This window comes from Tachyglossus aculeatus, chromosome X4, assembly GCF_015852505.1.
Source record: "Tachyglossus aculeatus isolate mTacAcu1 chromosome X4, mTacAcu1.pri, whole genome shotgun sequence".
In the NCBI taxonomy this organism is placed as follows: Eukaryota; Metazoa; Chordata; class Mammalia; order Monotremata; family Tachyglossidae; genus Tachyglossus; species Tachyglossus aculeatus.
The window spans coordinates 21,011,063-21,038,681 of NC_052098.1; the positions used below are offsets into that span (position 1 = coordinate 21,011,063).

Below are 27,619 nucleotides of genomic sequence, written 5' to 3' on the forward strand. Positions count from 1 at the left end.
TAGGAAATGCCACTATTATTATTAGTATTCTCATTATTATAAGTTTCTGTACTGGTTATCAGGGTTGTTTATTATAGTCTTAATTTTAGGTTATTGTATATTCATAAATTTATGTCTTCTTCATTTTTCTTATTAGGAAGAAAGCTCCTCAAGGGCAGGTGTTATATGCAGGTTTGTTTTTTTTCTGTATATCCTCCAAACGTGAATACAGTGAATGCCTGCACCCAGTAGGGGCTCAACAAATATTAATTACAATGTTGGAGTAAATTGATGAAAAAATCTGGTATGCTGTTGGGAGTCCTTGGACACTGATGGACTAGTTGGTGAATAGTCATGCAGGCCAGGATCACCAAAACAAACAAGTTTGAAATCGTCTTCTTTACAAGGAAAACTATTTTCAATTGTTAAGAATGGGGCTACTGATATTCAAGTCTCGGGTAATTGTTGGGGGCGTGTTTAACTGCACTTTGATGGAAGGAGTGCAATACTTCCATTAACAAGGATATTTTGCAACAGATATGCAGTACTGAAATAAGTAAGCTCATCACATTAGAGTCTAAGCTCTATTTATATTATGTATTTAGCCAAAAGACTTAAACATATCCTGTTCAAGACTGTAAACTCCTTTAAGGGCAGGGATCATGTCTGCTAATTCTGTTGTACTTGCCTGACATTTAATACAATGCTCTGCATACATTAACTGCTCAAATACTATTGATTGACCAAATGCGATGCCCTATAACACCCTTTGTGGTAGGATTTTCTAGGAAATCATTTTAATGAAATAATTTGTCACAGATAACTCTTTGCCAATGATTTGTCGGTTTGCAAGATAATTTGTGGGAACGCCATTTGCTGGTAAACTAGTGGGTGGTAACTTTTTTATGCATCTTTGTAACAAAAATTAATGGGACCATAGCAAGTCAGCAGCGGCACTTGATGTCAGTTTACAGAAGGCATGACAATACCTAGTAATAAGAGCTGTCATAATAAGATCTAATGTCATGCCAAAAATGCAGAGTGTACTTAAAAAGTGACTCAATATTCGGCTTTAAATCCTGGCTGTTTTATTCTCCTAGAATATTAGTATAACAAATCATGTTGCTCTGAGGGAATCGATTCACGTCCATCACTTGTAAGGAAAAACGTTAAAATTCCTGATTGTGAACAGTTAAATATTTTACTATGAAGAACCAGTTCTGCTAATGAAGTCTACTGAGATACATTTCTTTAATGTATCTGACTAGTGCACTTTAAATTCATCCCATATTTATGAATACACTTTGTCATGTTCCACGTGGAGCAGAAAGGAATCTGACTCATAAAACGGTTAAGTGAAGTAATAAAATTACTTTTACTATTTCTTGATAGGGAAACAAAGTGGGGAATACTAACTTCAAATATTTACTACTTCACATTTTCCCAAAAGTTAATCAAATTAATACTTTAACCTTCCTACATAGAATACATGATTTTCTTCTTCTGCATGTGTTCTTCGAGTCTTAAAAATGGATTTAATCTTGCCGTCACTTTAGTACTGTCAGACATATTGTACATTTCAAAGAAACCTTTCCCTGTCACCTTAATTGCACATTTGATGAGCTAATACTGTCCTCAAAAACCACTAGACTGAAGAGCTATGCGTTGAAGTTCTGTATTACTACTTTTTTTTATACATTGATTTATTGCAATCATCTTAACAACTGAAACTATTCTCCCCCTTCTAGGCGGAATGCTAGTTGCTTTAAAATATGTTGTCCCTATTGTAACCACATCCTCGTGAAATTTTATTACCTTCCTAAATGAAAATATTGCTGAAGATCTGTTCTAGTGACATCCATTTTTTACTGTAAATGAAAATCAAAGGGAAAAGTTTGGATTAACTCCCCTAATAAATCAGTAGTATTTATTGAGTGCTGACCACACGCAGAGCTCTGTGTATTAAGCATTTGCAAGAGTACAGTAGAAAATATCTTTATTTCTAAGTAAGTAGGCCTTGTGCAGTGGTCAAGACTAGAGTCCTATATGGGAACAGAGACTGTGTCCAATCTGCTTATATAGTATCTACCACAGAAACAGTGTATATGGCTGAGAAGGCTCTTTAGGGGAGTCTTTCTTTTGGCATTATGTAGGTCACCTGAGGTCACAATTAGATCACAAGTCTTCATAAATAATAATAATGATGGTATTTGTTAAGCGCTTACTACGTGCAAAGCACTGTTCTAAGCGCTGGGGAGGTTACAAGGTGATCAGATTGTCCCACGGGGGACTCACAGTTTTAATCCCCATTTTACAGATGAGGTAACTGAGGCACAGAGAAGTTAAGGAGAAGTTAAGAAGTTACTCTATTTATTTATTTATTTTACTTGCACCTATCTATTCTATTTATTTCATTTTGTTTGTTTGTTTGGTTTTGTTCTCTGTCTCCCCCTTCTAGACTGTGAGCCCACTGTTGGGTAGGGACTGTCTCTATATGTTGCCAGCTTGTACTTCCCAAGCGCTTAGTACAGTGCTCTGCACACAGTAAGCGCTCAATAAATACGATTGACTGATTGATTGATTGATTAAGGGCCTTGCCCGGAGTATAGAACACAAATATTTAAATAGCATATTTCAGATGGAGTTTCAGCACTGCTACACAGATCATCTTCTTGAAGCATTCCTTGACCCACCCCTTTCCTCAAAACACTTCCCTAGCCTCCCACATCCCTCTGCATGAAATAAAAACTCCTCCCAATCCGCTTCAAGGCCCTTCCCTATCAGCCCTCTTCACTCTATTCCCCAACTCACTCCCTTTGTTCATTCTAATTGTACCTGGCTTTGGATTCTCCTACTTCCAAACCCTCATTCAAGGTTTTCCTCTGGCTGGAATTCCCTTTCCTCTCTCATTCAGTTAGACCACAGCTCTTCCACAAGCCCTCCTGAAACCCCACCTCTTCCAACGAGGCTTCCCCAGTTTAGTCCCGGTATCCTGTCACTGTATAAAGTTATCAGCCATGTCTAGCACTTATGAACATATTTATATACCTATTCTTGGTACTACTATATAAATGTTTATTCAACTGTACAGTCAATTATATGTTTGGACTACCCTATTTGTAAATGTTCTTTGTCTGTCTTCCCTGTTAGAGTCTAAACCTCCTGTGGGCAGAGAAACTGTCTCTCTTTTGTTTTCTAATCCACAAGCCTGTTACATAGTTACATAGAGAAGCAGCGTGACTCAGTGGAAAGAGCACAGACTTGGGAGTCAGAGGCCGTGGGTTCGAATCCTGGCTCTGCCACAGGTCTGCTGTGTGAACTTGGGCAAGTCACTTAACTTCTCTGAGCCTGTTACCTCATATGTAAAATGGGAATTATAGGCTGTGAGCTCCACATGGAACAACCCAATTACCATGTATCCGCCCCGCCAGCACTTAGAACAGTGCTTTGCACATAGTAAGTGCTTAACAAATGCCATTATTATTATTATTATTATTATAGTAAGTGCTTAACAAATACCATTTTTAAAGCACTTAGTACAGTGCATGGCATCAAGCAGGACCTCCACAAATACTGCTATTGCTACTTCAATTAGATCTTAACTTCCCCAAAGGCCTAGATGTTATCTTATACTTGTAATTCCCTTCAGTGCTTCTTAGATTGCGTTGCACAAAGAATACTGACGATGACCAGGTATGTACTTCTAGTACTACCCTAGGAAAAGTTTCCAGTATCTTCTCTAAGAATATCCATGCTGTGATCAGTCAGCCTTTTAAGTTGTAAACTCATAAATCTCTTGTCCGAAAATAATTTTAATACGAATAATCACTTGTGCCCTCTCTGCCCCCCCCCCCCCACCAAGAATATGTATATGCCCCCCATATAATGGTCACATTTGCTAAGGGGGATTATACTGTACCCTGAAAATGAAGTCTAAATACTATTTTAAGGTTTGAGTGTAAACACACCAAAACAAGGAAATGTAAGTTTAGAATCGGTATGCAAGTCACCATCAATACGCACACATCACTGGAATTTTAAGAGGATAACTTATGAAAATAAAAATGAAAACCAAAAATATCAATTCATGGGTTTACAGGATAGTTTTATATTTCATTTCTTCAGCTATGTGTTCAACTTTGCCACATTCCAGGACCTCACTGCAAATAAGAAGGCCCTTCCATTTGCTGGTGATTATGTGTCATAGGTGATTCTCCTGAAATGATTCCAGTCGTTGCCTGTACCTTATGCAATTTATCTAAGCCTCTCCAAGTATTAGAGAAGGTGGACAAAACCACAAATTTCTCAAGCTTCAATTGCTCTGAAGCTTGGGAGCTTACAATCTAGTAGGGTAAAGGACACTGAAATACATTATAGAGAGGGGAAACAACAATCAATCAGTGGTATTTATTGAGAGCTTCCAGTGTTCACAGCACTGCTTGGGAGAGTACGCTAAAACAGAATTAGCGGACATGGTCCTTGCCCATAACGAGCTTACAGTCTAGAGGGGGAGACAGCTATTAATATGAATGAATAAGTAATTTGTAATACATAAATTAAAGCTATGTACATAAGTGTTGTGGGACTGAGGATGGACCAAATATCAAAAGTCCAAAGGTCACAGATCCAAGTGCATAGACGATGCACTTGCGGAGAAGGGAGAGAAGGGAACACAGAAGGGACAGCGAGCGCAGAAGGGAGAGCGAGCAGGAGAAAAGAGAACTTAATTGGGGAAGGCCTCTTGGAGAAGATGTGACCTACATAAGGTTTGAAGGTGGAGAGAGTAGTGGTATGGCATATATGAACAGGGAGGGAGTTCCAGGGATAGGGGTCGGTGGTGAGATAGATAAGACTGAAGCACAGTGAGTTAACTGGTGTTAGAGGAGTGAACCGTGTCGGCTGAGCTGTGAGATATTCATTCATTCATTCAATCGTATTTATTGAGCGCTTACTGTGTGCAGAGCACTGTACTAAGCGTTTGGGAAGTACAAGTTGGCAACACATAGAGACGGTCCCTACCCAACAGCGGTCTCACAGTCTAGAAGGAGGAGACCGACAACAAAACAAAACATATTAACAAAATAGAATAAATATGTACAAGTAAAATAGAGTAATAAATATGTACAAACATATATACATATATACAGGTGCTGTGGGGAGAGGAAGGAGGTAAGGTAGGGGGGATGGGAAGGGGGAGGAGGGAGAAGGTAGGATAAGGTGAGCTGATTGAAGGCTTTAAGGCCAACTGGAAGGGGTTTTTGTTTGATGAGGTGAACAGGCAGCCACTGGAGGTCCTTGAGGAATGGGGAAACGTGGCATGAATGTGTTTGTGGAAAAATGATGCATGCAGCAGAATGAAGTAGGGATTGGAGTGGGGAGAACCGGAAGGCTGGGAGGTCAGTGGCGAGGCAGACGCAGGAATCAAGGCGGGATACAATTAGTGCTCAGACCAGCATGGTAGCACTTTGCATGGACAGGAAAGGGCGGATTTTAGCAGTGCTGTGAAGGTAGAACTAAAAGGATTTGGTGACAGTTTGAATATGTGGGTGGAATGAAAGAGATGAGTCAAAGACAATGCTAAGGTTATGGGCTTTTGAGATAGGGAGAATAGTGGTATTATCCACAGTGGTGACAAAGGTGGGGGAGAACAGGGTTTCGGTGGTTAGATAAGGATTCAGTTACGGACATGGTTAGTTTGAACAGAGTATAAGGATATACACATAATTACCGTAGGGTTGGGGGTGGAGAAATATCAAACCGTTTAGGGGGTGTGCATAGGTGATGCAGAATAATAATAATAAATAATGATGGCATTTATTAAGCACTTACTTTGTGCAAAGCACTGTTCTAAGCGCTGGGGAGGTTACAAGGTGATCAGGTTGTCCCACGGGGGGCTCACAGTCTTCATCCCCATTTGACAGATGAGGTAACTGAGGCCCAGAGAAGTGAAGTGACTTGCCCAAAGTTACACGGCTGACAAGTGGCGGAGCCAGAAGGGAGGGAGATGTAGTTAGTCAGGGAAGTCTTCCTGGAGGATATATGATTTTAGTAATACTCTGAAGTTGGGGAAAGTGATGATCTGTCACATATGAAGGGAGAGGGATTCCGGGCAGGAAGGGAGGTCATAAGCAAGGAGCTGATGGTGGGTGAGACAAGAGCAAGGGACGGAGAGAAATTGGTACTAGAGGAGCAAAATATGAAAACTGAGTTGCAGTGAGAGAGGAGCAATGTTACATAGGAAGAAAGGATAGACAAACGACTACTACATCTAACTGTGTGTGCACATGTACTGAAGTTGCACTATCTTGCCCCTCAGATTTGTTGTCCTGATTTTCGACAAAATGCACAGGCATACATCATACACATCATGGTTGTGGTTGAGGATGATCTTTCTAGGACTGATCTTTCTCCAGATTCACAGATGTGGCCAAAGAGGCCAATGCAGGTCAAGGGAAGCAACAGTCCCTTCCATTCTGTGCACATAGAAGGTGTCTTTGGGGTTGTTGCGTTTGCCATTTGCAATAGTACCTGATGCTGTTTTCCATCCCACTTCTCAGTACCACAGTGTTACCAAAGCCTCCGGATAAAAAGATGGCAATCCATTCCTGAATGTCAAATACCAGCCAGTCCGTCTGCCACTATCACTTCTCAGCAGTACACTGATGCCGCACTGTTTGACACTGTGCTTCCTTGTGTCCTTAAAAGATTTCTTGAGCCCGCCCTGCTCGAGGTCAGCCCAATCCATTTCGCCATATATCGCTACTGCTCTGGGTTCTCTTCTGTCCTATATTTTCCACACAGAGTTGTGTTGCTAGAAGCTATTACTTCCGAGCTGACTTTCACGGTCTTGCCATTTGACGTTAAGCACAGCACGTATGTAGTTCTGATAAAACTGCTCAAGAAGCAGCATGGCTCAGTGGAAAGAGCACGGGCTGTGGAGTCGGAGGTCATGGGTTCAAATCCCGGCTCCGCCACTTGTCAGCTGTGTGACTTTGGGCAAGTCACTTAACTTTTCTGGGCCTCAGTTCCCTCCTCTGTAAAATGGGGATGAAGACTGTAACCTTCCCAGCACTTAGATGGTACATCGGTTTAGTCTTCATCAGTTCATAGTACTATCATTGAGAAGGGGCACTCAGAGACCAGTTGCCTGACTGCAACATAGCTAAATACACCTAAGGCAGATCATCTCAAATGATTGAAGAGCGAAGCAGAGAAATCCTTTTCTTAGCACTTTGGGGAGGATGTCATATCGCTCACTCCCACTTGTAGGGAAAAATGAAAATGACTTTGTTGATCATTTTCATAGTTTTTACTTCACCGGCTTGCAGGAGTTTTGTGAATGTACCTGTGCAGGTATGCTTGAGTGTGTGCCTAATGATTCACAAAAGGATAGTTCTTCATTAAGTGCTACAAATCATACCTGAAAGACAAACTTTCTATTTGGCTACAGAATTTTCCTACGGACAACGACGATGCAGTGTACCTCAAAATGCTTTATCATTTGGTTTCAATTTATTTCTCTTCCACTTCTATTCTGCAAGCCATTTCAAGTAATCTGCACTCAGTACCATAATTGCCAGCAAGCTTGCCGTATTCTGGCCACACTTCTTTTTGTTTCAGTCTTTCCTAAAATCCTTTTGTGTGACTGTCAAGCAGCTGTGCTTTGTTCTTTAATGTCTCTAGTCCCGCTCCCCAGCAGAGACCACTTTATAACATAAACTGCGAAGTACCATTTTCACAGCAGGGACAACAGTGTTCATCTTCAAAGAGAGGCATTAATAAAATGAGACTGTAATGAACATGCTAATTCTGATCACAGGGTACTGCACAATGGCAGAAAGTCGACCATATTCTCCCTGAAAAGGATATATAAAGTTTTTTCCTACTGCTATAATGGCATAGACTTTAAAACAGACATATTTCTCTCCGATGTGTGCAGTCATAATTCTCTTCCATCTGAAATATCTACTTCCTTTTCATCCGCTTTCATTTCAGGATTCTCCCGTTCATTTTGACCCGGAAATATCTTTTGTCTTAGTTTATTATCTCACTATCTAACTTGGTACTCCGGGTTCAGAAATAACTACCTCCGATCGATATACCTGAGGCTTTAGTTACGGTCATTTTGACTCAAATATACTGGGCCGTGAGGGCCTAGCGGCATTTTACCAGACTTACCTAACTTAGTTGCTTGGACCCTAACTCTTAACCGGTTCCTTGATGAATTAAAGGAAGCAGCGTGACTTCCTCGATTAATGATGGATTAATTCCGGCTCCTCCACTTGTCTGCTGTGTGACCTTGGGCAAGTCACCTAACTTCTCTGTGCCTCAGTTCCCTCATCTGTAAAATGGGGATTAAGACTGTGAGCCCCACTATGAGACGGTGACTGTCTCCAGCCCGATTATTTTGTATCCCCCCAGCCCTTAGGACGGGGCCTGGAACACGGTAAGCACTTAACACACACCATTAATAAAAATTAGGAATAATTAAGCAAGTATCATAATCGCCTATATTGTTTTACTATGGCATCATACGGCAAGATAACTAAAGAGCCAAACTAGCTCTCTTCCTCCCTTCAATGCCCTACTGAGAACTCACCTCCTCCAGGAGGTCTTCCCAGACTGAGCCCCCACTTTTTCCTCTCCTCCTCCTCCCCTCCTCATCGCCCCCCCCAACTCCCTCTGCCCTACCCCCTTCCCCTCCCCACAGCACTTGTATATATTTGTACATATTTATTACTCTTTATAGTTTATTTGTACATATTTACTCTATTTTATTGATGATGTTTATATAGCTATAACTCGATTTATTCTGATGGTATTGACACCTGTCTACTTGCTTTGTTTGGTTGTCTGTCTCCCCCTTCTAGACTGTGAGCCCGTTGCTGGGTAGGGACCGTCTCTATACGTTGCCGATTTGTACTTCCCAAGCGCCTAGTACAGTGCTCTGCACAGAGTGAGCGCTCAATAAATACGATCGAATGAATGAATGAATAAAAAAGACCAAACCCGAAATGTCAACCGAACGCCCAAGAAGCAGTGTCTGTGTCACAGAACCCACGACAAAATTAGTAAGTGAAGTGGAGAAAAGGGATTGAGTCTGGACAATCCATTGAAAGGGAAGAGAAACAAGAGAAAAACAAGCAAAACACCAACTAGGCGTCAAGAGAGGAGACCTTAAGAGGAGGTTTTCACAAACAACTAATTCATAAGGTGTCAACTACCATTCTGTGATATGAAGTTAGCAAAGTGCTGAATAGGTAAAGAGGGGCCTATTTAAGCTCGCCTGAAAAATAAAAATCTTTGATCCATCCTCTCAGAGATGATTCCCTGCTGATTCATTACAGGGACATTCTGAGGTGAAATCCATAGGTAGCCATACAATAGTTTGGAACTGCATGATCAGGAGACTGCAAACACACTTTCCCAGTTCCCTACCAGGGATCTATACTCCAGACAAGCAATCTGTCCTAGAGAGCCACCTGCAAAATTTGCAGCCAATGACAGAAAGGGTAGTAATGCTGATATATTAAGGTCCTCTACTAGACTCCTTAGGTAGGTTGCTTTGTTTACACTTTGCATCTTTTCTGATTTACCTACGGGTTTAAGATATTCCCTAGAAACAAATGATCTTTGTCTCTATTTTTAAGAGTCCTTGAGACTTTTCTCGCCAGGGCCAATTTAAAGTCATTAGATTGTCTTGTCCAGTGGATGAAGGCTCACGTGCCTTGGAGACAGTGAAAGCCTCTTGGGTTAGAAATTCTTGTTATTCTTAGACCTCCTGGTAGCAAGTGGAAAAGACACTTCCAAGAGCATCTAAATTTGGCCTGGGTATGGATTCTGGAGAAGGAGAAGTTTAAGAACTAGGCTTCCTTGTTTGTTTCACTGATAATCTTAGTTCAGTGGCTGGGTGGCTTTGGCATGATCAACTCTGAGGGTGAATTTAGAGGAATTCAAGTGCGGTTCCCATTGTCTTCACCAAGAGGTGGTGGGCAGGGTGGATTCCAGACTAGATGGGAGACAGGACTAACCATCAGGAGGGCAGGAGGGGATGGTGGGTGGAACTTCGACCTCACTGTTCTGTGAAGGTTTTCTACTCCAAATGCCTGAATCATACCCATTTTAAGATCCACTGATGGTAAGATTGTCAGTTAACTGCATTTAGCATTTGCTTTTTCTTGACAAGTGCTCAGGCTGTAACTCCGCCAAATATTCTGTAGGATGCCGATGGGTTCAACCGCAGCACGGATGTAAGGAACAGCACTCGGTACGGTGCTTAGTACATAATAATAATGATAATAATGGTGGCATTTGTTAAGCGCTTACTATGTGCCAAGGACTAAGTGCTGGGGTAGATACAAGGTTATCAGGTTGTCCCACGTGGGGCTGACAAGCTTAATCACCATTTTACAGTTGAGGTAACTGAGGCATAGAGAAGTGAAGTGACTTGACAAATGACGGAGCCGGGATTAGACCTCTGACTCCCAAGCTCGTGCTCTTTCCACTGAGCCACGCTGCACCTTACTAAGGAATTGCTAAGGAACACATCAAGGTCACCGCACTGGGGAGGAAGAAGCAAATTTTCTCTCACTTCGGGATGGCCAATACTGCGGCTGGGAGATAACCTATTACTCATGTGCAGGAGTATACCAACGACTCTGGGGGGAAGCTTCAGAAGTTCAACTGAGTCTCTAGAAGGTAAGCTGTCTGTAGGCAAGGATTGTGGCGACCAACTCTTTTATACTGTACTCTTCCAAGCACTTAGTACAGTGTCCTGCACACAGAACGCTCCGCAAACAGAAGGCCATCACTGATTGAGTCTCAGGTATTAATTGTCAATGTTATCAAGATAAAGCGTGGGAAGATAGGAGGAAGAATTTTGAATTCTCCCAACTGGCTGTGAACGGTGCATATAACATTATTTAAAGGGGAACCTCAAAACCTAACCTTCACTTGATTCACCTTAGCTCCTAAATGCTCAATAAATACAACTGATTGAATGAATAAATGAATATAGTAATAATAATGATGATAATGATGGCATAGGTTCAGCGCTTACTATGTGCAAAGCACTGTTCTAAGCACTGGGAAGATACAAGGTGATCAGGTTGTCCCACGTGGGGCTCACAGTCTTAATCCCCATTTTACAGACGAGGTAACTGAGGCTCCGAGAAGTTAAGTGACTTCCCCAAGGTCACACAGCAAACATGTGGCGGGGCCGGGATTCGAACCCATGAACTCTGACTCCAAAGCCCATGCTCCTTCCACTGAGCCATGCTGCTTCTCAATCAGAATATAACATCTGAATACGTAGTAGTCTAATCTAGTAATGTGATATCGTTTTTTCATATTAAACTATTTGTTTCTATTTTTTTCAGTGATAAACACAGGTTCATTTTCTGTAATGGACACTATATGACTGTTTCAGGGTGAAAATTCCAGGAAACCAAGGATTGTGCCTTTCAAAGTTCTAAAACCCTTCAGCCCAACTCTCCCATGGCCTAACATTGCACCTCGGCAGCGCAAAAGGGGAAAAACTCTCTTCCTTCACCCCTTCCTTATTCTAGTCATACTAATATCATTTATTAAGACCTTACTTTTCTCCCTTTTACTTTGTCTCTGACCACCGTGCGGGACAGGAACAGTGTTCAATGTAATTAACTTGTATCTACCCCGGTGCTCAGAACAATGTTTAACACAGAGTAAGTGCTTTAACCAATACCGTAAAGAAAAAAGAGCACAGTACTAAGTTTGAACATGGCACATACCGGCTTTCAAAAGAGAATTGCAAGCTGGGTGATAACTCACTCCACTCCTTCCCAATGCAGTCCTCTGAGGCATGCCACGGGCTTTGGCTTTATTCATTCAATCATATTTATTGAGTGCTTACTGTGTGCAGAGCACTGTACTAAGCGCTTGGGAAGTACAAGTTGGCAACATATAAAGACGGTCCCTACCCAACAACGGGCTCACAGTCCAGAAGGGGGAGAAAGACAACAAAACAAGTGGACAGGTGTTAAGTCATCAGAACAAATAGAATTAAAGCTAAATGCACATCATTAACAAAATAAATAGAATCGTAAATATGGACAAGTAAAATAAATAGAGTAATAAATCTGTACAAACATATATACAGGTGCTGTGGGGAGGGGAAGGAGGTAGGGTGGGGGGGATAGGGAGGAGGAGAGGGAAAAGGAGGCTCAGTCTGGGAAGGCCTCCTGGAGGAGGTGAGCTCTCAGTAGGGCTTTGAAGGGAGGAAGAGAGCTAGCTTGGCGGATGTATGGAGGAAGGGCCTTCCAGGCCAGGGGAGGACGTGGGCCGGGGGTCGACGGCGGGACAGGCTTTATGAGGAGGCAGGTGGACAAGTTACCTCACCCTTCCACTTTGGTGTATGAGAGTTCCTCCCAGCAGATTTAAGGCAAGTGACCTATCTGCAGTATGCTAGACATTAGGAGCATTTTGAAGGGAAACTGCACTCACGTATTCATGGATCAAATACAAATGAACAGGGTGGGTTGTTTTTCTAAACACAACCCGCTTAATTCCTTTAGAAATGCGTACTGGACCACTGCTTGCAAGAACAAAGGAGGAAGGGCACCGATTTGAATCCCTGCCCCTGATCCTTTCCATGCTGCTGCCGAGTGGCATAAGTCACCTGGCAACCGCCCGGCGCAAAGAGAAGGCATGCCATCACTGAAGGAAGGAGGTGTGACCATGGATAAGGTGAAATTCAGCTGATTAGAGGAGGCTGTGCCCTCCCTTTCCCGCTGCAGATAACGCCTTACACTCCCTTGCTACCGCTTCTACGTCCTCCGTCACTTTCACTGCAACTCCAGGTTCAAGTTAGGGACAACAAAAGTAAAAGTAAAGTCTTATCAACCCTTCAACCCACTGAAAGGAAAGGAAGGCTTGGAATTGCAATGGGGGAAATGCATAAAAATACTCATATTTCAGAATAATAATAATGATGGTGGCATTTGTTAAGCGCTTACTATGTGCCAAGCACTAACTACCAAGAGCTCTTTAAATATTCTTTGGGATATGATGCATATTTCTTTTCAATAAAATCCAGCAGAGAGTTCATAAAGTTCACCGGCTGAATTTCCGTAATGACGTTGGCATTGTTTTAGTGGTTAGCTTAAAAGAGTTGTGATTCGTATATCGTGCAATTCTATTTAGAGGGCTTTTTCATTAAAACACGTTTAAATCAAAGGAATATGCTATGGTTTTCCTATTTCAAAGAGAACTTGGACGGGGTTCTAAATGGAATTAAAAAGAAAATCTTAGACAATAAAGTATCTGGGAGAGTTATATTGTTCTATCATCGTTTGTAAATCTAGAACAGGTGTTAACATCTGGAAATAAATGGGAATTCAATTTAGAAATTGTTTCTATCAAAGTTTCTAGGCAGGAAGTATATTTCGTGCTAGGACTGATCCATTTTGAGATTAGCACATATGCTCTGGTAGTGAATGTTTAAGAATCTACTTTCCATTGCAACACTACTTCTGAAGTAAAGTTTTAAAAATACAACACAGTTGCTACATGACACTGCACATACTAAAAGAAGTTTGTTGCCCTTTCAAAGACAGAAAAACTCTTGGAGATTTACTTAAGACTTCTTACAGAGAAAGGGTTCTTTCCCCCCCTCGCACTAATATCCATAGAGTCCAAACTTGTAGAATCTGCCTTCCCTCAAGGGAAGGGAGATTCTGCCAATACCGATAAAAACTGTCCAAATATGGAAAGAGATGAATGTCTTTGCTTTAAGCTCTCTGCGGCACCACAAAGATTTATAAGCAAAAGTTGACTCTGATTTCATAAAGAATCTAAGTTTCAAAATCCTCAGTTTTACAAAAGGGTTCATCCAAATAGAGGGGGAACAGTCTAATAACTTCAATTCTGTTCATAGATTTGACTGCTCTAGAGGTTTGATTTTTAATATTCTCTTCCCCAATTTAATGTTAGACTTAATTGTTGGTGTTCAGCTTAAAAAGAAGAAAAATGACTTAAGAGAACTGTGTGCGGTGTCGTGAAGGAAGGATTAAAACACCCAAGGTAGCCAAAATGGTGGCTAGAGAGAAAAAAAAATCTTGTCTATCAACACCAGACTGAACTACAGATATAGCAGACTATTAATCTCTATCATTTACTCCTCAGCACTGTCATTTTGAAATGAGTCCAGAAAACAGAATGTACTGGAGGGCTGGCACAAGATTCTATAATCACAAAAAATATAAGAGTCACAGCTAAAGATGAGAAGAATTTGACTTTACTGACCTCAGTCAATAGTTGCTCAAGAAAGACAAAATATGAAAAAAAAAACCCAAAATTCACATTTAATATTTTCACCCAGTATTTTGATGAGATGGTTTCAGGGAAGTATATCTGTAAGCGGAATCCATGCCTATCATCTTGCCAAAATTAGCTTTGGTACTTTGCTGAACACCTGCCTACTGGAACAAGCAAAGAACTGCCTTGGATTGCAGAATCAGACTTATTTCTCATTTACCCTTGGCACCCAAGAATTGGCACAACTTAAACATTTCTCTGTGCTGGAACCTTTCCTTTCTCACCTCATCTAGGACATTTCCAGGACGTGTAATGAGAGCATGGAGTCCCATTAAGTAGTGAAACATCCAACATTTAGCCTACCCAATTAATTCAAGTCTCATTTGGAATGCTCTGTAGTTTGAGGAAGATAGTGGTGTTACCCTGGCAAGGACTTTGAAGCCTCAGTTTTTACTCCTTTTTTCTTCATTTGCAAAACACATACAAGGATCAGAGTAATAGCCCATTTTGATAATGACATTCCAAATGAAAAAAAAATCTTGCTAACAGTGACTTACCACGTAAGACAGTGAGTCTGGTTGATACACTTATTTCTCCAACACTGTTGGAGGCAACGCATTCGTAAATAGCCTCATCCCGTGGAGTCCGTAGAGGCTGTATTCTGAGAACAGATCCCGATCCATCATCAAACTCTATTACCTATTTAAGGAAACAACAGCTGTCACAGGTGTTGTTACAAATGCCTACCTCTCAGCTAACCTTATGTATTTTAGGGTCCTATGATAAAAACCACTTGAGTTTCTGACACAGTATAAAAGATGCAAGCATGTCTGACCAAGTAACTAAATGAACTAAGAGGAGATACATGCTTTAGGAAAATAAAGTGAAAATATATGAAACCAAAACTTCTAGAGCCCCATTTGGGATGAGGACAGTGTCTGATCACCTACCCCGGCACATAACACAGGACTTGGCACATAGTACGTGCTTAACAACCACCACAATCGTTAGCATCATGATGATGATTTGGGGGCTCTCATTTTTAGAATAAAATGGTTTGGTATATAATGCAAGTGTAGATATTGGCTTTGTACATGTGTGTTTCAATGTAGTATCTATAATTTTCATAAGATAATAGTTTCCAAAATGTGGTATACAACTCTGCACTCACTGTACTACACCCCTAAAGGTCGCCATTTAATAATTGGACAACACGAAGAGAAATAATTTATGCCACCAAACCTAGCTCATCTGGTACAAAAGGACTTCTTATTGAAGTATACAAATGAGAGAAACCCAAAGAGAAGCTGTATAAATCTGGCACTTGCGCAGCACATGAGACAGCTTTCATAACGTAAGAGCCTGATGGCTTGCATTAATTTTGCAATAAATCATTCCGGAATTTGTTCTAGCTACTAGAATTCTCTAATATTTTGAGATTGTCATTGCTGTACAAGAAGGTTGTTTCACCCGGCAGAGAATGTTTTCACAGACCAACCTAAATCCCCCACCATCTTGGATACAAAATGCAATGCCATTAGAGAATTGCCAAGGCTTTGTGATTTGGGGAAATCAAGGCACCAGCAGGCTGCTTACAGTTAACAGCAGTGCTTTCTCAATAGTAATAAACAACAATAACAACACACAAAACATATAATTGAGAGGTCTTCAGCCTGCCTTTTCTGCAATTGTGCCATACCATCAAAGATTATGTTTTTGAAATTCTACATTTGCTGCACTTCAGTTGTTCATGATTAACCAAATGTAACAGTTGCTCAAGAGGACATTATAATGTTTGGGGAAACAAGTTTATAGTGAAATAGATAAAAAAATACTGATTGCGTGTTTTACTACCGGATGAAAAAAGAGAAGCAGTGTGGCTTAGTGGAAAGAGTACGGGCTTGGGAGTCAGAGGTCATGGGTTCTAATCCTGCTTCTATCACATATCAGCTGTGTGATTTTGGGCAAGTCACTTAGCTTCTCTGTGCCTCAGTTACCTCATCTGTAAAATGGGGATTAAGACTGTGAGCCCCACGTGAGACAACCTGATTACCTTGTATCTACCCCAGTGCTTAGAACAGTGCTTGGCACATGGTAAACGCTTAACAAATACCATCGTTAATTATTTAATGAAAAGTAGCACTTTTTTAATGCCTTCATTAGAAACCATTACCACATTTCTACGCGATTTAAATGTTTTCAAAACATTCAGTTCCCTAAACAGCCAGTATTGATTTCCACTTTTAATGATGCGCTAATTTTAGCAGAAAGCATAAACAGAATAAGCTCTCTGGGAAATAATAAAATTCCCTTGATTTCTTTTGATTTTGAAATGAGCACAATATACTTCATGGAAGTCATTCAAATCCCTCGCAATATTTAAAATGATTGTTTTTCCATAATATCATATTTCTTCATTTAGAGGAGGGTTCCCTCTAAAATATTTTCTTTTTGATATGACAATCTTTTATATTAGTTTTTCAATGGATAAATATGTAGTTGAGTCAGGGAACTGTGTGAAAAATAATGTTTAAGGATACAAGGTAGCAAAGTCATCTGTGTGATATTTTCTGATATTTTCCTATACATCTGCATATCTATCAATTCTCATCAGTCCTAGAAGGATTTTCATGATGTAGATTGCTGTTATAAAAAATCCTCCCTGGATATGTTTGTGTGCTTCTCATTAAAGCACTATATACTGAGCTCTGAAATTATTAGGAATGCATTTTTCACATTGTAAGCATTCAATCCTCGTTACCAGATCTCCTGCAAGAAACCATATTAGTTGGAAAGCAGGTTGTCAGGCTTTATATGATTAAAAATGCATAATTTGACAGCACAAACACTTAAAAAAGCTGCTTGAAGAAAAGATTAGTACACTCACAAGAAATGAATGATCTCTCTGTTTTTCACATAAGTAGGAGACATTTTCTGGGCCCGATTTTCATTAAAACCTAATACCCTGGTAGGTTCTTTGATAATCTCTGTCCTGAATTATGATTTCATTATTTTAAAATCTGGCTGGAAAAATTCAAATGTGTGCTTCAGTTTTCAAAGCATTCATTCATGCAGTATCTTTGGTAATCAGGCTATAAGTTAATAATGATTAGTTCCTTAATTTAAGTAGTTGCTGATGTGCTGGTAAGCTAACAACTCTTCTCCTTCAACAAAACCCTGAATTTAACTTCAAAAACTTATCGGCTGTTTAGGTGACATTAAACACAATCAGAAATTGGCAGGGCCAGGTGAAAGTTGAACGGTATCTCAGTGTACATCTACTTCCATTAAGCAAAGTTTAAATCACAGATCAGTCCTCATTATATTCTAGGGAGCCTTTTCTAACTCATTCCTAGAGACATCACATATTTAATCGTTGTTATAGGAGCTGGTCTACAGCGGTACTAGTTTTCCCAGCAAGAAGTCAATCAAAATGCTCCAGGAAATTTCTAGGTCATGATCAGGAAACACCATCAATACCCATCCTTAATCTCTTCCCTGGTGTTTCTGAATTATCAGGATTTCTTTAGGAAAGCTTCAGTCTGTCTTTTGAGTGCACATGGTAAGAGTTTCTTCCTGAGTCATCCACTGTAGACAGTGGGCCAAGATTTCCCTCCCTGTATATAAAAGCACAGAAGAGAGAATCATCCCCCACAGGGTACTTCATCAAAGCCTCTGACATGTAAAGGGCCCCAAGAAATAATCCGGCCGGATGACAAAGGGAAGTTAGGAGGAGTATGTTTTTCAGAGGAACAGAACAATGGACCTAATACCTCAAATCTCTGGTTGCTGACTTTCTTTCCCTTTTTGTTCCAGACAATTTTAGGTCTTGGGTCTCCTGACGCTTGGCAGATGAATGAAGCAACTCCTCCGGAGACCCCTGTCTGATCAACGGGGGTTCGTGTAAACCTCGGCGGTGCTGGAACGGGAACAGAAACAACATAATCAAATCGAAGGTAGAGATGCAGTTGAGAAAAACCACATACGCAAAACTAAGGATGAGACCAAGTATTTCAAAAGAAAATGTGCAAATGAAGAAACTGTAATTACTTTTGAAGATCAGTTAAAAAAAGTAAGGGGGACGGACTCAGAGGGTCAAGTTATCTATTAATGCTTTCTTGGTTGTATTAAGGCAGATATCTAATACCATCAGAATAGCAGCATCGCACATTAATTTTTATCACCATTGTAAAAAAAAAAATCCAATTTGTCCTCTATAGCAAAATGAGCTCATCAATCAAAGTGAATAAAATCACAGCTCATGGTTTGATGTTGCTATCAGGGTATGACCAGAAAGGAGTCCTGCTACTCATTAGCTATTAAAATTGTGACATTTCAGAAAAATTCCGGGAGACCATAAGGAAGGCAGAGATACCCTTTAGAACCAGGAAGTCAGATGAGCCAAACTTCACTGCCTCCCTAAACCCAAGCTTTCTAACCCACAATAAAGTGAAAAGAAGGTAAACAGTGACCACATTTCCACTCCACATATAAATATGTACGTGTTTTACTTTGACTTTGCACGTCCATATTACCTTATGCTACTAATCACATTTTCCCCACTTTCTACATCTGCCCTTTTACATATTACCTAGACTGCTTTCACTTCTCTTATTATCATATTCATTCTGAAGTCACGGTTCTAAGTCATTCACCTTATTTCTGATCATCATTCACCAATTCTCCACACTTACGGAAGGTTGCTTAAGATTTTGTTTCACTGTATCTTTATATACACCAGCACAACCCAAATTCTAATTACTGTGGACTGTAGTTAATCAGGGACAAGTGTATCTGACTGCTCCACAATATGTTTGCATACCCAATTTGGGTCCTCCCAAATATTCCTTTTTTCGAAAAACTAAAAACGGAATGCATTGTGATGTTAGTGTAGAAGAAATACTTAACGGAGGCAGAGTTGGGAAAATAGACTGTGTACTATTCATGACAGGAAAGAATATTACATCTGCCTGCAAAACCGATAGTGGTGGAATCAAAAGTCTTATGTTCTTCACTCAGATTTTGCGACCATGGCCAGTCAATAAAAACCGCTTATTTGTCAACACCAAAAGTTCAATATCTAATCATGCTATTAAAATTCCTGTATACTTTTCTTGAAAGTTCAATAGATCAGTTTAGTGCTTCTTACTGCTAGGCTCATTTTTTGAAAAAAAGTTCATTCCACCTCTCCCCACTTCTCAAGAACATCCAGTGGTTTTTCATCTACCCTAGTATTAAACAGAAACACCTTACCATTGGTTCTAAAGTACTTAATCAACTCACCTGCTCCTATTTTATATTTCTGACTTCCTCCTATGACCCAAACCAGACACCTCGTTCCTCTAATTCTTCAACCATAGAATAAAAGCTATTAGAAGCCAAGGCAAAGAGGAAACTAGAGACTACAGGAGGGTTCAGAAGAAGGCTCCTTTTCCCTTTCCCTTCTACATAGGATTGTTGCCAGTTTCCTGATGAATGCAAACAATCAAGTTCACTGCTATACTATCATTATTGTTTTTATTTCCATTATACCTGATTGAGCATTCCTGAAAGAACAAGTATCTTCATGGACAATGCAATGGGGATATTAGTTTCTGATCCTCTGACTGTTTGCTTTGAGCTGGCACCCTTCTGAAGGCTTGCCATCTGACATTTCTGCTGAGTCTCTTTCGAAGGCTGTCAACTTCACAGTACAAAGAAAACAATGGCTGACACCGTAAGATAGAACTGAATTCTGTCCCGAGACAAAAGAGAAATCAGCAAATTGCTAGGTGTACAAGACAAGACGTTCAAGACCTGTATATATGTATATACCTGTATATATGTTTGTACAGATTTATTACTCTATTTATTTTACTTGTACATATTTATTCTGTTTATTTTATTTTGTCAATATGTTTTGTTTTGTTGTCTGTCTCCCCCTTCTAGACTGTGAGCCTGCTGTAGGGTAGGGACCATCTCTATATGTTGCCAACTTGTACTTAGTACAGTGCTCTGCACACAGTAAGCACTTAATAAATACGATTGAATGAATGAATGAATGAAGACACTACAAAGCTTGAGGCTATAATTCTGTTTTTTAACCTCCATCCTAAAATGAAGGATAAAAATAACAGCAATAATAATAATAGCAATTGTGGTATTTTTTAATTCTTACTATATGCCAGGTATCATCATCATCAATCGTATTTATTGAGCACTTACTGTGTGCAGAGCACTGTACTAAGCACTTGGGAAGTACAAGTTGGCAACATAATTATACTCTACTAAGCACTGGGGTAGATACAGGATAATCAGTCGGACACCATCCCTGTCTCACATAGGGCTCACGGTCTTAATCCTCATTTTACTGATGAGGAAACTGAGGCATGGATAAATTCATTGACTTACCCAAGGTCACACGGCAAATGTAACGTGGCTCAGTGGAAAGAGCACTGGCTTTGGAGTCAGAGATCATGGGTTCAAATCCCGACTCCGCCACTTGTCAGCTGTGTGACTTTGGGCAAGTCACTTCACTTCTCTTGGCCTCAGTTCCTTCATCTGGAAAATGGGGATGAAGACCGTGAGCCCCCCGTGGGACAACCTGATCACCTTGTAACATCCCCAGTGCTTAGAACAGTGCTTTGCACGTAGTAAGTGCTTAATAAATGTCATTATTAGTATTATTATTATTAAAGGGCAGAGTCGGGGTATAGAACCCAGGTCCTCTGGCCGCCAAGCCCGTGCTCTTTCCACGAGGCCACGCTGCTTTCCCGGTGTGAACGCTATCTGGATTTTAACAGATTCTTGCTTTACTTTGGTATTAACTTTCAAACCCCGGCTGGGAAAGAGACATTGCTAAACAGGTTGTGGCAGAACCTGGCCCAGATTAAACTGCTACATCAGAAGCATAATCTTGACTGTGCTACCCTTTGTCTTCTCTTCCGGTGGATAAGGTTTTAAATTGATAAAGTGGCTCCAGTAAAGTCAAACCTAGCTGGATAGGAAAGCCAACATTAAAAACGTCAGCGAAGCCAGCCTGTTTTAGTTTTCCCAGCCGAAAAATGACACTAGCCAAAGAGCCGAGGAGCAGCACCTCTTCTTAGAGCTCTACATAGGGTTCATTATTTTGAGAGGGAGAGGGGGTTGTGAAATATATCTATCTATATAGATATATATATATACACACACACCAAAGAAATCCATGATTAAACAGCAATGGAGTTTTTTGCTTTGTTTTTCGCTAATAATCCCGCTCCAAAACTTAGTGTGGACCTGGTGGTAGGAAAAGAGTACAGGAAAGAGGGATGAACTGAAATCTGCAGTGTTGAACTCACCAGTTCTCAGGATTCAAATAGGTGCCTCTTTTGCTATCGCTACGGTCGCCTGCCATTGTTATCGGGCTGTACCTGCCAACCCAGGGCTCTGCAAAATGCATTCCTGCTCAAGGCGATTCTGGCAAGTGAAGAGTATGATCTTTAATTTAACTAATGCGGAGTGCTGGAGAGGTCAAGTTACTATTAAAGCCCAGAAAATCTATTTTCTAAATGGAAAGTAGTTGAGAGGCTAAGCATGCACATGAGTCAGAGGAGAAGCATGGCTGTTATGTTCCATATGAAGCTGCCTGTTTTCCAGCATTGTGCATTCTTATGATGTGTTCATTAAAATCAGAGCTTGGGCTCCATCTGCCTGTTACCTCACAAACAGTTTGAATACAGCCCCACATGAATTTACTAGATTTCACCTTTGATGAGGTTGTTAATTAAAATGTGACACAAAGTATCTAGGTACTAAATGTTGTCAATTTCTTGACCCCAACAGAGATCTCAGATGCTGGGTTCTCTGATGGCAAATACAATTACTCTACCATTACTGCCCTAATGTTAATCAGCAGAGTTATGTTCAAGAAAAACTACAAAGCTATTTTTAACCTCCCTTGAACTGCTGGGTTGAGGTTAGAAAGCACTCTATACTGCACTTCATTAAGAAAGCATTAGAAATCAATATAAGGTACCTTTTAATGCCACCACTACTGGCCAGGAAAAAGATGGTAGAAAAACTTCCAATTGGATAGGTCAGCTGTATGCTTTTCAAAACTCAAGTAAGAGAGGGTCATTTAAATCAAAGGCCCCATTTAATTTAATTCAAAACAATAATGTGAATATCATGGAAATCTGGAGCGCAGGGCATAGCTCTAACAGCCTGAACTAATTGGCTTTGTTTCTTTTAGCTGATTAACATTTCCTTAAATAGGAAGATTTATTTTTAAAGGTGCTCTCTGTTATAATAAAGTTCTTCAAACTTTGAGTAAGATTAATAATGTCATATGCATTTTCCAAAAGGAAAGCAATTAAATAGGAAATGTCTGCACCTACATAAATGCAAATTGGCTCAGAAGTTCTGAGACCTATATGAAAAGGAACCGAAATGGCCTCAGAAGTTCTGAGACCTATATGAACAGGAACCAAAATGGCCTAAGAGATAACAAACGACTACCTAGAATGGGAATTAGTGAATTCTAACATTTTTGGTTTTTTCCAGTCCAATATTTAGAAAGTGTGCAAAGACGGAAGTTTAAATAAGCACATGCACAAAATATGTTTTAAACTGTGATTTAGACTGTATTATTATTATGGTTCATATTCATATTGAGCGCTTACTGTGTGCAAAGCACTGTACTAAGGTCTTGGGAGAGTACAATATAACATTAAACACATTACCTGCCTACAACGAGTTTGCAGTCTAGAGGGAGAGACAGACTTTAATCTAAATAAATAGATAAATAAATTACAGATATTTACAGATATATTCATATGTGCCATGGGGAAGGGAGAAAGGATGAATGAAGGAGCAAGTATGAGCGGCGCAGAAGGGAGTGGGAGAAGAGGGCTCAGTCAGGGAAGGCTTCCTGGAGGAGATGTGCCTTCAAAAACTCTTTGAAGTGGGGGAGAGCAATTTTTTGTCAGATATGAGGAGGGAGGGCATTCCAGGCCAGAGGTAGGATGTAGGAGAGAGGTCAGAGGTGAGATAGATGAGACTGAGGCACCGTGAGAAGGTTAGCACCAGAAGAACAAAGTGTGCGGGCTGGGCTGTAGGAGGGAAGTAGCAAGATGAGGGAGGAGAGGTCAAGGTGTTTAAGTGCTTTAAAGAGAATGGGGAGGAGTTTCAGCTTGATGCGGAGGTGGCTGGGCAACCACTGGAGTTTCTTGAAGAATGGGGAAGCGTGGTCTGAACATTTTTGAAGGAAAATGATTCGGGCAGCAGAATGGAGTATGGACTGGAGTGGAAAGAGATGGGGGGAGGGAAGTCAGCAAGGAGGCCGATACAATAATCAAGGCGGGATCAGATAAGTGCTTGCATTAACGTTGGTGGCAGTTCGGATGGAGAGGACGGGGCGGATTTGGGGGATGTTGTGAAGGTAGAGCTGACGGGATTTAGTGATGGCTTGATTTTGTGTTCGGAAGACTTATGGAGACTTATGGAGACTTACGATGATGATGGCATTTCTTAAGTGCTTACAATGTGCAAAGCACCGTTCTAAGCACTGGGGAGGTTACAAGGTGATCAGGTTGTCCCACGGGGGACTCACAGTCTTAATCCCCATTTCACAGATGAGGCAACTGAGGCCCAGAGAATAATAGTAATAATAATGATGGTATTTGCTAAGCGCTTACTATGTGCAAAGCACTGTTCTAAGCACTGAGCACTGTTCTAAGTGCAGTGACTTGCCCAAAGTCACACAGCTGACAATTGGCGGAGCCAGGATTTGAACCCCTGACCTCTGACTCCAAAGCCTGGGCTTTTCCCACTGAGCCATGCTGCTTCTCGATGTCTTAGGCTTTAAATTGTCCACTGAACTGTACGCACTTTTAGGGTATGGATCATGTTTTCCAGTGGTATTTTATTCTCCCAAGCACTTAGTACAGTGCTCTGCACAAAATAAGCACTCAACTAATACCACTGATTGATTGATGTCTTGATTTATTTATGACATCCATTTTGCTGGACCACCAAAGTTCACTGATTGGCTTTTCCCAGGTGTACGTTAGGAACTCGGACAGGTACGACGCACTTCAGCAGAATTTCCTAGAGCATTATACTAGAGACCTAAAACACTGTACTGTTCCTTCCAAAGCAACTATGGTTCCCCTAAACTCTACTTGTCCTGGGGTTAATCCTGGCTAACGTGAAATCTGGGAGAAAGTCAAAGTTTAATGCCGCAAATGCACAATCAAAACAATGTTCCCTTTAGATTTTGCTTTCATGTCAGGTGGCTTTTAACTGGTAAGCCACTAGTATTTAGTGCTCTACAGCAATAATTGACTAAATGATCCCCGGAAGCCGAAAAGAGTTAAGGGCATAACTCTTGGAATAACAAAGTGAGACGCTGGCCTTCAAGACTACTTCCAACCAGACTGTCTGCTCTGAATAATTTGTTCACCACACTCTTTGGTTGGAAGTGGAGTGGTCATGAGAGCTAAATTCTTCCTTGTGTATCTGGACTAAACATAAAAGGCTGTATGTTGCTTACACACATGCACGCACGCACGCACCCCCCCCCAGCCCTTTGTTTTTCAAGATGAAGCCATTTATAGTAGCTTCTGTTGCATGTGGGTGGGTAAGACTCAAGAGACAGAAGTACAACCAAACAGTCTCTACTGCTAAATCTTGGTCATCTCCACAATCAGCTAAAGGCTATATTTCTGTCACAGTTCATCACACCCACTCCAATGTGCGACAGATAAGAAATCCTATAAAATCTGTGATTTCCTGAAATATTTCCATGAGCCCAACTTTTCTTTGGCGGGAGGTTTTGCTACAACAGAATCCCTACATTGTAGGAGAACTCTGTTCATTCCTAAAAGAAATCAAAACAGAAGGTTGAAAAGTGAGCATTTTTCATGCAATAAATCCAACGAGAATGAAAAATAAGCTCTCCGAGGGCAGACATTTAGACTGTCAAGTTCTTCTGAAACTTCCCCTGTTGAAGTTTAAATTGGACTGGTGTCCAATTCGAACCATGATTCAATATCTGAGCTTTGAGAAGTGTTTTAAGGGCATGGCTTAGTGCAGTGCCCTGGACACTGTAAGGGCTTGATAAATACCCTTGACTGATGCATGTCTATTTTTCTCCTGAACCTAAAGAGCACAAATCAAACATCTTAGTGGGGAATTGTGTGTCGTGGGCAATAGGAAAGCTTGTGGAGTTTCTTGCATCGGAATTCTTTTCCCTACGCCACCCTCAGCTTACCTGGGAATGCTGACATCTGTGTACCTGACTGACCGACAACCGGCAACCAGTTCTCTGGCTCTGTCTTCGGATGTCATAGTGCGCTTAGTCCTGCAGCTCCTCATTTAGCTGAGACCTTTTGTTCCACTAATCTTCCTTCTCCTCACACCTCTCTGTTCACTAACTGGCCTTCGAGAGTGCAAGATGGAAGTTGCAGGGGAGGAAGAAAGAGAAAATGTGAATCACAGGGAAAAAGAGGACTACTGTGAACTTTTGACATTGAATGCATCAGGGCAGGAAGAGACGTTTCCTTAAATGTACATTAGAAATTGGGCTGTTTTGCTGCGTCGAAAGGGCACTCTCAAATCACAGCACTCTGCACTTTGCTTCAAACTTAGTGCCTTAACTCTTACAGTGGAAAGAGCCCGGGCTTTGGAGTCGGGGGTCATTGGTTCAAATCCTGGCTCCGCCACTTGCCAGCTATGTGACTTTGGACAAGTCACTTAACTTCTCTGGGCCTCAGTTCCCTCATCTGGAAAATGGGGATTAAGACTGTGAGCCCCCCGTGGGACAACCTCATCACCTTGTTGGGTTTCAGATACATTTTTAAGAATAAATCTATTTTTTTCTTTGTGACTGACAATGTTGCAGTGGTCACAAGAAAATTTTCCTTCTCAGTGTGGCTCAGTGTAAGAACGGGCGCCAATGTGACCTATAGCTAAAGGGAGTCTCAGTGCTTGAGAATAGAAGTAGTGTCGCTTAGTGGAAAGAGCTTGGGCCTTGGAGTCGGAGGACCTGGATTCTAATCCCGGCTCCACCACTTGCCTATCGTGTGACCTTGGGCAAGTCACTTCACTTCTCTGGGCTTCAGTTTCCTCATCTGTAAAATGGGGGTCCAATACCTGTTCTCTCTCCCCAGCCCCACGTGGGACAGGAACTGTATCAGGAACTGTTTCCCACCCTACTACTTTGATTCTACCTCAGAGCTTAAAATAGCCCTTGGCACAAAGTTAGTTTTTAACAAATATTATCATTGTTATCATTATGAATATACAGAGGAAAAAAAAAGATATTTTGTGTTTGGCTACAGCTGCCTCAGTTAAAGAGTGAAGTGGGTGGACTGGAAAAGACAAGGAATGTCAAGTAGCCCAATTCCTAAGCCACACAGGATTTATCCTTTAAGGACACAATGACAAAATGCATCTATCTATATAGGCTGCAAATAAATGATTTCAAACTGAGGTGTATATAATGAGGTCATAGGAACAGCGTTAACTCAGGAGTTTTTTCTTTACATGGTCATTTGCCTTCCCTAATGCAGAACCCACCACTATGGATAAAAATGAAATCAGAAACTGCCTGTGATAGATATATTTAGTAGCATTCTACCATCACTGCACTTTTTGGAGTTCTTCCCACCCATTGAAACATTTCATCTAGTGGAAACAAACTCTCTTCTATTTACAGTCACGGTTCCTTTTGCCTATGATTTGGCAAAATGAGCACTGTAGTTTGGAGGCACAGATCCAAGAAGACAAATTATGAATAATCCTTTCGCCGATTCAGAACGGTACTCTACTCTGGCAGTGGGTCTAAAAGAAAACCGAAGAGTTGGAGTCTGAGAAGACCTAGCTATAACCGGAGATGTTCATGGACAGCACCTTAAAATGAACTCTGATACCTAGACAGCCCGCTCGTCCACAGACAGAAACGAGTAAAGAATACAGCCACCATATTTGGCAGAGAGCAGCTCTTCAGGATCCTCCATATCCATTTTTAGATCTGGTTTTCAAAGCAAATTTATTCACACCATCCACTGCTAATTCTCTCATTAATCATAATTTATCACATCAGTTACGCTGATAATCACTATAAGTAAGCATTTCTCTTTAATCCTAACCTGTGCTTACCATATACCTGCAAATTGCCTCACACAGAGAGCTAATTAGATTTTCATTTCTTAAAAACAAGATTGTTGAAATTTAAAAAAAAATCAAATAATATACCTAATAGACAAAATGCTACACAAATCCATTAAATTAAATTCAAACACATTACGAGTGTGTATTCACGTACAAAACAGTAACAAAAGAGAATTATAGTGATAACCACTTTTGTATGCGCTTGATGTGGAGTAAA

General features: G+C 40.8%; 1 protein-coding gene across 42 annotated transcripts in view; it reads right to left on the reverse strand.

Annotated features, from left to right (window-relative positions):
- Positions 1-27,619, reverse strand: part of PTPRD (protein tyrosine phosphatase receptor type D) — a 1,852,740-nt gene that overhangs the window by 305,228 nt on the left and 1,519,893 nt on the right. For 23 of the 42 annotated variants that reach the window (XM_038769750.1, XM_038769737.1, XM_038769736.1 and 20 more), the window contains exons 9-10: positions 18,045-18,190; positions 14,829-14,970 (exon numbers count right to left, since the gene is read on the reverse strand). In XM_038769750.1, the coding sequence (XP_038625678.1) occupies positions 14,829-14,970; positions 18,045-18,190 (288 nt within the window). Of the gene's footprint in view, positions 1-14,828; positions 14,971-18,041; positions 18,191-27,619 lie in introns of all 42 variants that reach the window. The other 19 variants (XM_038769706.1, XM_038769707.1, XM_038769721.1 and 16 more) reach the window with 1 other exon arrangement.